Source organism: Priapulus caudatus, unplaced genomic scaffold (genome assembly GCF_000485595.1).
Source record: "Priapulus caudatus unplaced genomic scaffold, Priapulus_caudatus-5.0.1 Scaffold1678, whole genome shotgun sequence".
Lineage (NCBI taxonomy): Eukaryota > Metazoa > Priapulida > Priapulimorpha > Priapulimorphida > Priapulidae > Priapulus > Priapulus caudatus.
Genome location: NW_014578739.1, coordinates 39,623 through 53,006, shown reverse-complemented (window position 1 = coordinate 53,006; position 13,384 = coordinate 39,623). Strand labels below are relative to the sequence as shown.

Here is a 13,384-nt window from a genome sequence, read left to right as displayed (position 1 = left end):
ATATATATATATACACACAGAGATTGAGAGATAGAAGAGAGATAGAGAGAGGGGGAGAGAGCGTGTGTGTGAGATAGATAGATGAATAGATAGACAGAGAGAGAGAGAGAGAGAGAGAGCTAGAGCTAAAGCTAGACACATCGATCAATCAGCTCTCCGACAGACATAGGTACCCGCTCGCAGCCTCGCACACGGGGGAGCGTGGGACTAGCAGTCGGAAGACGCTCACGCAATTTAACACGATTTGTAAGTAGCTGCTGTTGTTGGCCTTGACTGGTTTTCTCTCTCGGTGTTCATCCTAGCACGGGTGGCACTGACAGGTGCCGTTACTATACTACTTACTCATCGAACGCACGCACACACGCGCACGCACGCACACATGCGCACTCACACCGACACAAACAAACACACACACGCGTACGCACGCACGCACACAAACACGTGCACACACACATACAAACATAAACAAACAAGCACACACACACGCACACACGCACACAAACACACACGCACGCACGCACGTACGCACGCATGCACGCACGCGCACACACATACACACACACACAAACACACGCACACGCACACGCGCGCGCGCTCACACACACACACACACAAACACACGCACACACACGCACGCACACACACACACACGCACGCACACACATACAAACACGCACACACACGCACACACGAGTCACGCCAGTAAAATTCCTCGGATAAAATTAGAGAACTAAAGAGGATTTCACGCAGTTTTACGGCCGCATACAAGACACACCATTGTCGGCTGCTGCTGAGGTCGGGGGCGGAGGGTAGGAGGGGGAGGAGGAGGGGGAGGGAGTGCGTACGTGTTACTGGCCGCGGCAGTGTTTCTAGATTTAGAAAAACTCGTGGACAGAGACACTCGAACGAAGTGCCGACAATCGCTCTCTTTTATCTCAGACAGTCAGCTTAGACGAGCTTAGTTTCGGAGATGGTATTAGGGTTGAGGTTACTTGTGGTTATAAGTTAGGGTTAGGGTTATGGTTATAGCTTTCAGAGTTGGTATTAGGGTTGAGGTTACTTGTGGTTATAAGTTATGGTTAGGGTTAGGGTTATAGCTTTCAGAGTTGGTATTAGGGTTGAGGAGGAGGCGCCACCGCAGCCCGGAAGAATTACGCAGCCACTAGGTGGCACCGCTGTAGCTTGGGTGGGTTACGCAGCCACTAGGTGGCAGCACTGCGGCCTAGATAAATTACATAGCCACTAGGTGGCGCCACCACACCCTGGGTGGGTTAAGCCACCACTAGATGGCGTCGTTGCACCCTGGGTGAGTTACACTGCCATTAGATGGCGCCACTACTTACGGGCAGTCTGAAGTAGGACTGGAACTTCCTGAGTGCGACGTCGATGGCCATGTTGGAGAGGTCTATGTCGTCAACAAACGCCCTGCAAAACAATAAAACAAATAATACAATAGCAATAACAATAAACCCTATAAAACAACACACAGCATCAGTGATGAGTGAGAGTGCGTGAACATGTATGTGCACGCGGTCATTCATGTGCCACAGACATTAGGGCTAATTCTTAACGTAGCTATAAATGTAACTATACTTCTTAACTTCATGAACTAAAACGAAACACCTAAAGCCAGAACCATACCGTAACCCTAACTATAACCAGATACAACCTCAAGTATAACACCAACCCTGAAAACCTCAACCCTAACCCTAACCCTAAAAAGTTCAACCCTAATACTAACTCTGAAAGCTATAACCATAACCCTAACCATAACTTATAACCACAAGCAACCTCAAGTTCTCAACCCTAATACCAACTCTGAAAGCTATAACCCTAACCCTAACCATAACTTATAACCACAAGTAAGGCAGCGGCGGCGTGCCTCCCACGCACTGGGGCAGCAGCGGTTGCGAAACACTGCAGTAATCCGCAATGATTGCTGATTAAGACCAGTAATTAATTCCGTGAGAAGACGTATAGCGATGATGTATTACGAGTAATTGCACGGGTGGGTGGGGGGGGGGTCAACTCTCGCGAGGCTGCGTGCGGGGGTGGTAGGTGCAGCGAGGAATGATCGTGCGGGGGCGGGTGTGGTTGCAGCAGCTGGGCTTTGTTACTCCCCCCCATAAGTCACGCTAACCCTCCATCCTTCTCTCATCACCTCCATCTCCTCCCCTACCACCCACACCCCACAATCCTACAGTTACCACCCCCCTATCTTCATATAACCACCCCACTAACCCTACACCCTCACTACTGCTGCTTTTCCCACACCCCCTCACCCCTAACTCTCCACCCTCTACACCTACACTCTTAACTCTTTACCCTCTCTCTGCTGCCTGCAGGGTGAAGCGCAGAAGATAGAGCGGCTGATGGAAGTGTTTGGGCATCGCTACTGCGTCTGCAACCCTCCACCCTCACTGCTGCTGTCTCCTCCCCCCCCCCATCCCCACATCCTCTACAACTACACCCTTAACCCTTTACCCTCTCTCTTCTGCCTGCAGGGTGAAGCGCAGAAGATAGAGCGGCTGATGGAAGTGTTTGGGCATCGCTACTGCGTCTGCAACCCCGACGTGTACGCGCGTCTGCACGGCGAGGACACGGTCTTCATCCTCGCCTTTGCGATCATCATGCTCAACACGGACCTGCACAGCCCCAACGTGAAGCAAGAGCGACGCATGAAGCCTGAAGACTTCATCAAGAACCTCAAGGGTGAGTGTAGAAGGGAGAAGGTGGGGGAGAGGGGGAGAGGGGGAGAAGGTAGCATCATCGTGGAATGCGTTGCCGGATGCCGAGCACTGATATATGTATACAGCGCGAATAATAACCACCAGTAATACTTATCTATCAGGAGTTATTAAAAACAAATGTGTTTTTTCACTCCTGTTACGATCTATAATCTAAAGAGTTTATACATAGATTTGTGAAGCAAGCATGCGAGCGAGTGACGTCACGTGCTGCCACCTGCTGGCAGGGATTGCTATTAATGTTTTCTGCTACATGTTCGCTAACTTCACACTCATGATCACGATCATGATAAATAGAGGAAGAGAGAAAGAGAAAGAGAGAGAGAGAGAGAGAAAGAGAGAGAGAGAGAGAGAGAGAGAGAGAGAGAGAGAGAGAGAGAGAGAGAGAGAGAGCGGGTTGACTTATTAATCATTCAGAAACATCCCCTCCACCAATTGGTTGACGACAAACGTGGCCCCACCCCCCTCTGCCCGCTTCGCTGACAGCCGAGTGGTCGACAACACGCGATGCCCCGCCCCCTCCTCCCGCTTCGCTGACTGCCGAATGGTCGACGACACGCGACGCCCCGCCCCCTCCCACCTCGCTGACTGCCGATTGGTCGACGGCACGCGACGCCCCGCCCCCTCCCGCCTCGCTGACAGCCGATTGGTCGCTGCTGCTTTCAGGGATCGACGACGGCCACGACGTGGACGAGGAGATGCTGCAGGGCATCTACACCCGCATCCAGTCGTTTGAGTTCAAGGCCGCGATGGACCACATCACGCAGGTCATGAAGGTCGAGCAGACGATCGTCGGCAAGAAGCCGGTGAGTACAGGCGCCCCCTGGTGGCGGTGGCAGGTGTGAGCGTAGACTGGTGGTAAGAGCGCAGTTCCGGCTGCATAAGTGGCGCACCCCGACTCCCTGGTGGTGACTAGGTGTGGGAGCGGTAGACTTGGTGGTAGATCTCGCCAGGGGAGTCCAGGCGCCCCCGTTGGTGGGCAGTGGCGGCTCAGACCACGCACACTGGGTGGTAGATGCCAGTGGTACATGCGCACCCCGCCGTGGTGGCGGTTGGGTGTGGTGTGAGCCGTAGACCTGGTGGTAAATGCCACGTGAGGTACAGGCGCCCGCTGGTCGCACGGGCAGGTGTGAGCCTAGACTGGTGTCAGATGTCCATGAGGTACAGGCACGCCACCGCCCTGGTGGCAGTGGCGGTGTCGAGCGTCAGACGGTGGTGGCTGGATGCACGAGGGGCAGGCAACGGCAGAGAAATGTTGGTCGGGAATGTTTCTTTAATGTAATGATCGGACAGTTCTTGAAGTGATCCTCACGGTCTTGTCACTGTCTCCGCACGCCCACATCTCGTCATGTTCTCGTCTTTTCGGTGACTCCCCTTGCTGTCTTTTCAAGATATCTCCCACGTCCCAGCTCTTCCTCTCCTACCACCTTCTTGCCTTCTCTATACATCCGCTCCGCTCTCGGCCTCCCTGCCCTCTCGTCCCCTCCCTCCCCCTCCCTTCCTCTCCCCCTCTCCCTGCCTAACATCCTTGACATCTCATCGTCGTTCTCATGTGGTATAACAAGCAGGTTCACAACCTGCCGCACCGCCGAACTCGTCTGCTACTACGCCGTCCTACGAGGTTCCTTATCTCCTCTCCCTCCCTTCCCTCCCTCCCATCGCCTCGTCCTGCCCTCTCCTCTTCTCCTCGCGCTTCCGGTCCTCGCTCCGTCTCTTTTGGCGTTCATCTGTTCTCATGTGTTGACAGGCAGGTTCCTCACCTCGCATGCCGCCGGACTGCTTGCGACTGCGCTGCTACGAGGTTCCCGATCCGCGAACAGGCAACGGAAGGAGAATCGGGCGGCTCACAGCGTGCGACGTTCCTCGATTCAACTGGACCTCATTGGGGAGATTGCTGCCGGTCAGGAAAAGAGGAAGGCTCCAGGGGGAGGGTGAGGGAGAGCGAAGGAGGCGTGATCAGTGGAGACGAGAAAGGTCAGACCTGAACCAATGCGATCCAACTCTTCATAGGAGTTAGTATATATATAGTATAGTATAGTATTGTACGAATGATCTAATTATATATATAACAATATCTAAATAAATATCTAATTTCTTTTACAGTATACAGTATCCAAAAATCTATAAAACATCTCTATTCTCGTAGTTTAAAAGGAAAATTACTCGTGTGTTGCTAGTTGGTGGTGACACCTGGTGTGCATTGTTGCAGATAACTAAGATCTTCAGCAAGAAGAAGGGAGCGGTGACGTACAGCTACCGGCAGATGTTCCCGCTCAGCGGAATGCACGTGGAGACCTTCGCGAACAGCTGTGAGTTCCGCATGTTCACCCTTTATAGGTGTTCCATAGTGGGGACTGTTAAGGGGCGTGGTACACGGGGTTCTGTGTATAAGGAGGGATAAGGGGTGGGAGTTTAGATAGGAGTAAGAGGGCACAGGAGCAGAGTGGGGATGACAAATGGGAATGTTCAGGTACATGCATCCAAGAATAGATAACAGTAAATGCCTGGAATAACCTAGGAAAGTTCATGTTATCTCCTTTCACTACACGACCCACCTGGTAACGATTTTTGCACCCCATCAGACACTAGATGGCAGCACCTTGTAGTTGAATCGCGTTATCTCATTTCTGCAGGTATTACGGTCGGAAATCATTTCGCAAAGGCGGCCGGCCATACATACCAAAAAAATCCCATAAATATTAGTAGATTATTAAGTTTTGAAATGTAAGTTTTTCAAGAAATCACAATGCCATCCTTTTGAGTTGATGCTGCAAGTTATATATATATATTTATATATAATAGTTTACTTAGAACTACTATGTAAGTAATATTGTATATCGTCTTCAATGCAAAAATTATCACAAACTTTTCATGTAAACAAACTTTTCCCGGCATGCAGTGAAATTATGCGTGATGTTATGCCAGAAAGTAGGATTCGATGAAAAAACCCACGGCCACCACAGCAATGCACATGCACATGCACGCCCACACAGTCAGATGCAGCAAGGGTTCTATAGTTTTTCTATCAGAACGGTGAAATAGGCACTGCTCGTTTAGAATTTAGTTTTGCATTTGACATTTCTCTCTCTCTCTCTCTCTCTCTCTCATTTATTTATTTTAAGAATACATTTCCCAATGTCATGTTTTCCTCGTGTTTTCAAAGATAATTGCTCGCACTGAAAAGAGCACCGTGTCAGTCAACCTCCACGAACAGCTGGCGATAGCGTGTACATTCCATAGTAAACAGACAATTAGCAGTAGCTGCAATAATCGTATCAGGCCAAAAAGCACTGGCATTACTAAAGCTTCTGGAAACCGCAGGCTGTGTTCAGTGTTCACCCTAAAAGGCAATACTTCACAGTAATTACACCAGCATTAACGTTATAGAACTGATTCTTTTTTTCCGTTGAATATCTGTAAAAAAAATCAGGTAGTCCTGTTTGCATTTAATCTCATATAGCCATCAGCAGTGTGTTGGCCATGCAGGAAATTGCTGTGGATAGAGCAGGCAAACCAATCACAATTCTTTGCAAAAAAAACGAGAACCCTGCACATTGTCACATGTGACGTCGTGTGTGGAAAGGTCATCAGCTAGACAGACGCAGCCTCCGATGAAGCCCTTATGAATCCTGTTGGAAACGAGACTCCAGCGTCCATCTATGTTTCGTCTATCTTTCTTCATCTATCTTTCTTTATCATTTTCGTATCCATCTATTCTTTCATCTATCTTTGTTTATCTTTTTTGTATCCATCTATCTTTTATCTGTGTTTCTTTATCTCTCTTTCTTTATCTTTCTCTCATTCATCAACGTTTTGTCTATCTTTGTTTATCTATCTTTGTTTATCTTTTTTGTATCCATCTATCTTTTATCTGTGTTTCTTTATCCATCTTTCTTTATCTTTCTTCTATCCATCTATCTTTCGTCTAAATTTATTTATCTTTTTCTTATCTATCTTTCTTCGTTTGTATTTCTTTATCCATCTTCTTCTTTATCTTTTTCTTATCCATCTATCTTACGTCTATCTTTCTTCATCTATATTTCTTTATCCATCTTTCTTTATCTTTTTATTATGCATCTATCCTACGTCTGCACCCGCGCGTGTGTGTGCACGCAGCTTCTCCCCCTTTCTCTCGCCCAGGTGGGTGACCGTGCGGCTGCTGTTGTCTCTTCCTTAGATCACAACTACGGTCTGAAGCTGATGCCGACGATCGATGGCAAGGTGCACATCATCTTCAACGCTCGCAACGAACACGACAGGTCAAAGTTCACGGAGGACCTGAAGGAGGCCATCGCGGAGGTGAGCGGTAGTGTAGAGGAGGGGGAGGAGGAGGAGGAGGAGGAGGAGGCGAGGCCCAAGTGGATAGGAGGAAGGAAGGGAGGGGATGAGGAAGCAGGAAGGAGGAAACGGCGAGGGAGGTGAAGGGGTGAGGAGGGGAAGGCAGGAATGCACTCAGGAGGAGAAGGAAAGAGGGAAGGAGGAGAGGACGGGGAGGAAGGAGGAGGCGCAGGCACCGAAAAGGGCTAAGGCAGGGATAATAAGGGTAGCAGGAGGATGACGAACAGACGTTCCTGTGGGCGAACGATAGTGGGCAGGAGAGTGAAGACAGAGCATCAGAGCAGAGGCGACGGCTCGACGTGAGGAAGAAGCTTATTGAAATATTTGCATCAATAATTTTGATTGTGACGCCGAGTCAGGTGTGTGTGTGTTGAACGTCAAGGGAGCAACTGACAAGTATGGGAAGAGGACGAGAGTAACCGACGACAGAGAGAGAGCAGAGAGAGACGAGAGGAAGAGGAGCCCCAGTAGGCGAAGCGCGAGGAGAGACGAGAGAGAGAGAGAGAGACGGACGAGAGAGACGAGGAGAGCAGAGCAGAGAGAAAAAGACGAGAAACGAAAGAGAAGAAGAGAGCCACCGTCAGAGCAGACGAGAGAAGAGAGGACAGACGAGAGAGAGAGAGCCGAGAGAGAAGAGAGAGCGAGGAGGAGAGAGAGAAGAGAGAGAGAGAGTGAAGAGGACAGATCAGCATCCGAGAGAAGAGGCGACCGGGAGAGCGACGCTAGGAGGAAAGCACAAGTGGGAGCCGAGAGACGAGACAGAGAGATGAGAAGAGAGAGAAGAGACGGATCAGAGAGAGATAGAGAGAGAGAGAGCGAGAGAGAGAGGATGGAGAGAGAGAGAGATAGAGAGAGAGGAGAGAGAATAGAGGAGAGGAGAGTGAGAGAGAAGGCGAGAGAAAGATCCAGTGGAGCGTGAGTGAGAGATGCAGATAGGAGAGGAAGGTGAGAGGAAAGGGAAGGGTGGTGAGGTGAGACCGAGAGAAGGAGAGAGCCATCACCAGAGAGAAAGGGGAGGAGCCGGAGCGCGCTAGTGCGTGGTTCTATCGCACGACGAACCGTGACACCAGAATACACGGACGTTTCTCGGCATAATCGAACGTAGGATAGCAGATGTGCACCTCGTTCGTTTATGCGCTATCGCCTCTCTACATCAGACTTCCACTCCGTTAGTTCTTCTCTCTGTGTACCCCCTCTTGGCGATTCCTCTACTCCAATTGCCTCTCCACCATCACGCGGGCTCGATCTCTCCCTCCTCGCTCTACCCTCCTCGTCATCTCCATTCCGTCGCTCCTCTTACCTCTCTCGTCCTATCTGCTGCCGATTCTCAACGCGCACCCTCCGCTGCCTTTCATATTCCCTCCTCCGTCAGCGGCTCTCCCCTTCTCTCCCTCTCTGCCCTAGCCCGTCCATCTCCTCGTCTTGACCCTTTGTTACCCCCTCCTCTCCCCTTACTCCCTTTCTCCCCTCTTGACCTCCCCCTCTCTCCCTCTTTACCCTCTCCTCTCGTCGTCTTTTTTACTTCCTCGTCTCTTCCCTCTACTCTTCTCCCCCACTCTCTCTCTCTTATCCCTCCCTCTCCTCCAGTAGCTGTACTCCCCTCTTACCCCCTCCCTCTCTCATTCCATTCTACCATCCCCCTCTCATTTCCTCTTACGCTCCACCCTCGTCTCTATTACCCCGCCCTTCTCTCTCGCGTCTTGACCTGTCCCCCCCCAATCATCTTACCGACGTCCCCCCTCTCGTCCTCTGTACATCCACAGCCCTCGGTCCTGCCTTGCTTATCCGATCTCCTCCCCCTCGTTGACCCACGGTCCCCCTCCTCCTCTACGTCCGCTCCTCTCTCCTTACCGTCCCCCCCTCGTCATCTTTTATTAGCCAAACTCCTGACTCCGTGTCGCACGCATCGAATCACCTACCCAATGTCCGCCCTGATCCGTGTATTCCCTCGTACCTCGTCTGCTCTCCTCTTCTCTCATAAGGTTATCCGGTCTTACCCTCCCCTCCCACCTCTGCACCCCTCGTACCTCCCTCCCTCTTCTCGTTCACCTCCGCCCTCCTCTCCTTTACCCTCCTCTTTCGGCGGCCACCTCTTACGGGGATCGTCGGTGTGGTGTGCCGGGCGCCCGGTGGGGGGATGCCGGGGGCACCTGTGCGTTGCTATGTCGTCAGCCCTCTTAACCTGTCTCAGATCATCGCGTCACTTCAGACCCCCGTTCTTCATTCCTCCTATAACCAGACCCCGTGCCTCTCTCTCCATCTTCCCCGCCCCCTCTCTCGTTGCTTCTTACCTACCTCTTGCTCCTCTTCTTACCCCTCCCCTCGTCTCTCTCACCTACGTCTTACGCCCGAATCTCACTCTCTCCGATCCCTCGTTACCCCCCCCGGCGTCCTCTTACCCCCTCCCTCCTCGTTCTCCTCTTACCTGCCTTCCCTCTCTCCGCTCTCTAATAACCGTCCCTCTCTCTCCCGTCTGTACCCCGTCCCCGCTCTCGCTCTCTCAGCCCTCCCGCTCTCGCTCCTCTTACCGGGGCGCGCCGTCATCTCTCCGTCACTCTTCTATCCACCGCCATGTACACCCCCCCAGCGCCCCACGTCCCTCTCTCCTCGACCTGGGCCCTCCCTCTCTCTCCTCTTACCTCCCTCTCTCTCCTCTTACCTCCCTCTCTCTTTCTTTTTACCGCCCCCTCTCTCCTCTTACCCCCCTCTCTCTCCTCTTACCTCCCCCTCTCTCTTCTCTTACCTCCCTCTCTCTCTCCTCTTACCTCCCTCTCTCTCTTCTCTTACCTCCCCCTCTCTCCTCTTACCTCCCTCTCTCTCCTCTTACCTCCCTCTCTCTCCTCTTACCTCCCTCTCTCTCTCCTCTTACCCCCCTCTCCGTCGTTCTCGCTAATAAAGCTCTTTCCCTCCTCCCCACAGATGGATGAGATGGAGAATCTTCGCTTAGACGACGAGTTACAGAAGCACAAGGTGTCACGGCACGGACGCAACAAGGACACCGGCAGCAGCGGAGGCAGCGGAGGAGCAGGAGGTCCGCACTACATCTCCAGCCGTGACTCGGGCGTCGTGGAGGATGGAGATACGGAGTCTCGCTCCAGCGGCGGAGGAGGAGGAGGAGGAGGTGGAGGAGGAGGAGCGCAGGATCGGCTAAGCGTTGATGCGGGTCCGCTCAAACGATCGGCGCTCTCCAATTCGCTGCTCGATCTAGCCGACCAGAGTGAGTGTTGTGTTGTGTTGTGTTTGTTTGTTCGTTTGGTTGTTGTTGTTGTTGTTGTTTTAATTTTTGTTGATTGTGAGTCGATTCGTTTGTTCGTTGGTTGGTTTGTGTGTTTGTTGGCTTGTTTGTTGATTTATTTGTTTGTTGTGTAATTTGTTTGTTTTTGTTTTGTCTATTTTGTTTGTAGGTTGATTTGTTCGTTTGTTGGTATATTGGTTTGTTGATTTATTTCTTTGTTAGTTTATTTCTTTGTTAGTTTTGTTTATTTTGTATGTGGGCTGATTCGTTTGTTGGATTGTCAGTATGTTTTTCTGTGTTTACTTGTTCACGAAAATCTCACTGTGGTGGATGAGTTGGTGACTCGTGGAGTAATCGGACATTGGTCCGCTCACGAGCTCTTTTCTTCTCCTGCAGGTGGCAAACTGAAGCGCAGAGGCAGTGCGGGCTCACTGGATAGCGGCATGGTACGTATATATCCTCGTTGACCTAGACATATATATATATATTATATATATATAGTATATTGAATTTTTTAAGCTCTGAATCCCTCTTTGCTTAATCGACGTTGAATGCATCGCAAACGAACAATTTCATTAAATTAGTCATCTAAGTAACGAAAACTGTCATTTATAATTATTATAATTATCATATTATTATATTATCGTACAATTATCATAATATAATTATAATTATATTATCATGATTATAATTATCGCAGCATCATTCATTAAATCGCAAGTTAACGAGCGAACCAGTTGTCGCTAGCCCATCATTTGATTGCGTTCCCCGTGTCGGGGTCATGCAGTGATCGTGACCTCGTGACCTCGCTGTCATCTCTCTCACGCGTGTGCGTTGCCGTGGTTACAGTCTTCGACTGCGAGCTCGATCAGCCGCGACTCGTCGCCGCAGACGGGGAAACTTCCGGCGGCCGCAGCGACCGGGAAGTCTCCCAACCAGGCGTTCAAGTTCTCCGGACTCTTCCACAAGAAGGAGAAGCCAGACAAGTCGAAGCTGGCGGCGGCAGCTGCGGCTGCGGCAGCGGCGGCAGCGGTGACGACGAAACAAGACGTCAAGCAGGCGACGACCGATTGCACGGAGGTGTGAGGTCCCCGCCAGGGGGCGCCCTCATGGCATAGCCGGCGTTTCACGTGTGAGGACGACCGATCCTGCTACCAGGGGGCGCCGCAGCGCTGATTAATCAAAATGGCGGCAGAGGTTCGACAGTGGCGCGTTAACTATTGTCCGTCGTCGTCAGTGGCGGCGGCGGTGTTGTCGCCATGGCGATTACAGATTTGCGCACGTGCATTGTAGATTATGCTGTACTGTCACATTGCGATCTTGCATCTGCTGCTGGCGAGAGCTAGCCACCCATCCTCAATCTTACTGCGCTCTGACCTTCAAACTCTCCGACCATCAAACACTCTTGACCTTCAAACTCCCTGATCCATGTTCCGCTTGCATAGTGGTGGCGGTAGATTTTGGTGACTGCCAGTCTGTGCCCTCTCCACTGCCCTGCGCCCTTTCCTCCCCACCCCCTCCCCCACAGCGCTGTGTCCCTGCCACTTCTCTCCCACTGTGGCCTTGTCCCCTCCCCCCGCCCTCACCCTCCCTCCACCCTGTAGCCCTTGTCCCCTCCCCTGCCCTGATGCCTTGTCCCCTCCCCCGTCCCTGTTGTCCTTGTCCCCTCTCCACCACCCTCCCCTCCCTGCCACTCTGTGCGCTTGTCCCTCCCCCTCCGCCCTCCCTCCCTTCACCCTGTGCCCTTGTCCCTCCCCCGCTTCTTGTGTCTTTGTCCCCTCCCCTGCCCTCCGCCCTCTCCTCCACCACTGTGCCTTGTCCCTCCCCCCCGCCTCCCTCCTTTCCACCCTGTGCCCTTGTCTCACTCCCCCGCCCTCCCTCCCCTCCTTGCGCGCGGTGCCGCGACAGTGTATCGTCGTAATCGATGGCCCCGCATGAAGACCATGCAATTAGCAGTGCATAAAGGAGAGCGAGGATGAGAGAAGAGAGAGAGAGCAGGCGATGAGCATGCGGACCTGGCGCGACGAGAGAGAGCAGATCTCTTAATGCAGTTATTAGCAAAGCTAGCCCGTTTCTGGGCCATCACCACCGCCCCCGCGCGCTATCCTCGCTGGACCATGACGACTGCACAATGCGGGAGGGACAAGGCCTCGCGGAGAGTGCAAGGGTTTCCGAGATTTACGATTCTCGTGTCCACATCTAGCTCCGGTAGCCAGCTTCACATTAAATGAATTGAATCCAATTCCGAGATTTACGATTCTCGTGTCCACATCTAGCTCCGGTAGCAAGCTGCACGAGGTATCTGGATATGAGGGCTGTGTTTGTGAGCTACCCTCCCGGGATGTATTCACACACGGCAGATTTGTGTCGCCCGTCGGTCACCCCTCCTCCCCCTCCTCCCTGCGGGGCTCGAAATGCGGCGAAAGGGGGAAGCTGATGCCCCGTGATGGATGAAGCCCTATGTAGATTCATTCCCTCTTCTGCTGCTCGCGCCGCTGGGGATGTTGTGTGAGACGCTTCTCCCGCGCATACAGGAGGCTGGGGTCAGGTCGCCACATATCGCGGGGATAGTCCTAGCTATTTACACTGCTTCCCAACAACAGGCCCCTAGTTTAGCGAGTTGGCCATAGATGGCGCTGTTAGGGGTTTCTGACCCCCCCGCGAACCTGGTGGGATGCGGGGATGCGGGGATGCGGGGAGATGCCGACAGCCGAGATGCTGTACATCAAAGAATTGCCGCTCGATGCCGTCACGGGGCCGCGGCGACGAAGACGATGACGATGATGACGACGAAGGCAAAGTGCAAAGTGCTTTCTCGCGTCTCTCATTTTTGAAGTGGCTTTTTCGGCGTTGCTGCTGCTGCGGTGGCGGCGGTCGTGAGAGAGCAGTGCCAGGCTGCTGCTGCTGCCTGCTGCTCTCATGATCACGCCTCGTCGCTAATTGATACACATTCATTGAGTCACCATCGTTGCCGGTGGCCCTCGCCCGGCGGCGAATTTTTTTTCCTACACGTTATATCCATTGCAGAATTTTGGGCTCTTCTGATTGGCTGCTTTGATTTGTT

The 13,384-nt window shown here is 52.1% G+C and overlaps 1 protein-coding gene across 1 annotated transcript in view; it reads left to right on the top strand.

The window, feature by feature from the left end:
* The window catches only part of LOC106817316 (IQ motif and SEC7 domain-containing protein 1-like), a 22,250-nt gene extending 10,365 nt beyond the window's left edge, over positions 1-11,885 (top strand). The window contains exons 4-12 of the mRNA XM_014821981.1: positions 2,346-2,712; positions 3,414-3,553; positions 4,313-4,368; positions 4,495-4,721; positions 4,925-5,056; positions 6,925-7,046; positions 10,005-10,302; positions 10,717-10,766; positions 11,170-11,885. Of these exons, the coding sequence (XP_014677467.1) occupies positions 2,346-2,712; positions 3,414-3,553; positions 4,313-4,368; positions 4,495-4,721; positions 4,925-5,056; positions 6,925-7,046; positions 10,005-10,302; positions 10,717-10,766; positions 11,170-11,406 (1,629 nt within the window). The 3' untranslated portion in view covers positions 11,407-11,885. The remainder of the gene's footprint in view (positions 1-2,345; positions 2,713-3,413; positions 3,554-4,312; positions 4,369-4,494; positions 4,722-4,924; positions 5,057-6,924; positions 7,047-10,004; positions 10,303-10,716; positions 10,767-11,169) is intronic.
* Positions 11,886-13,384: the final 1,499 nt, after the last annotated feature.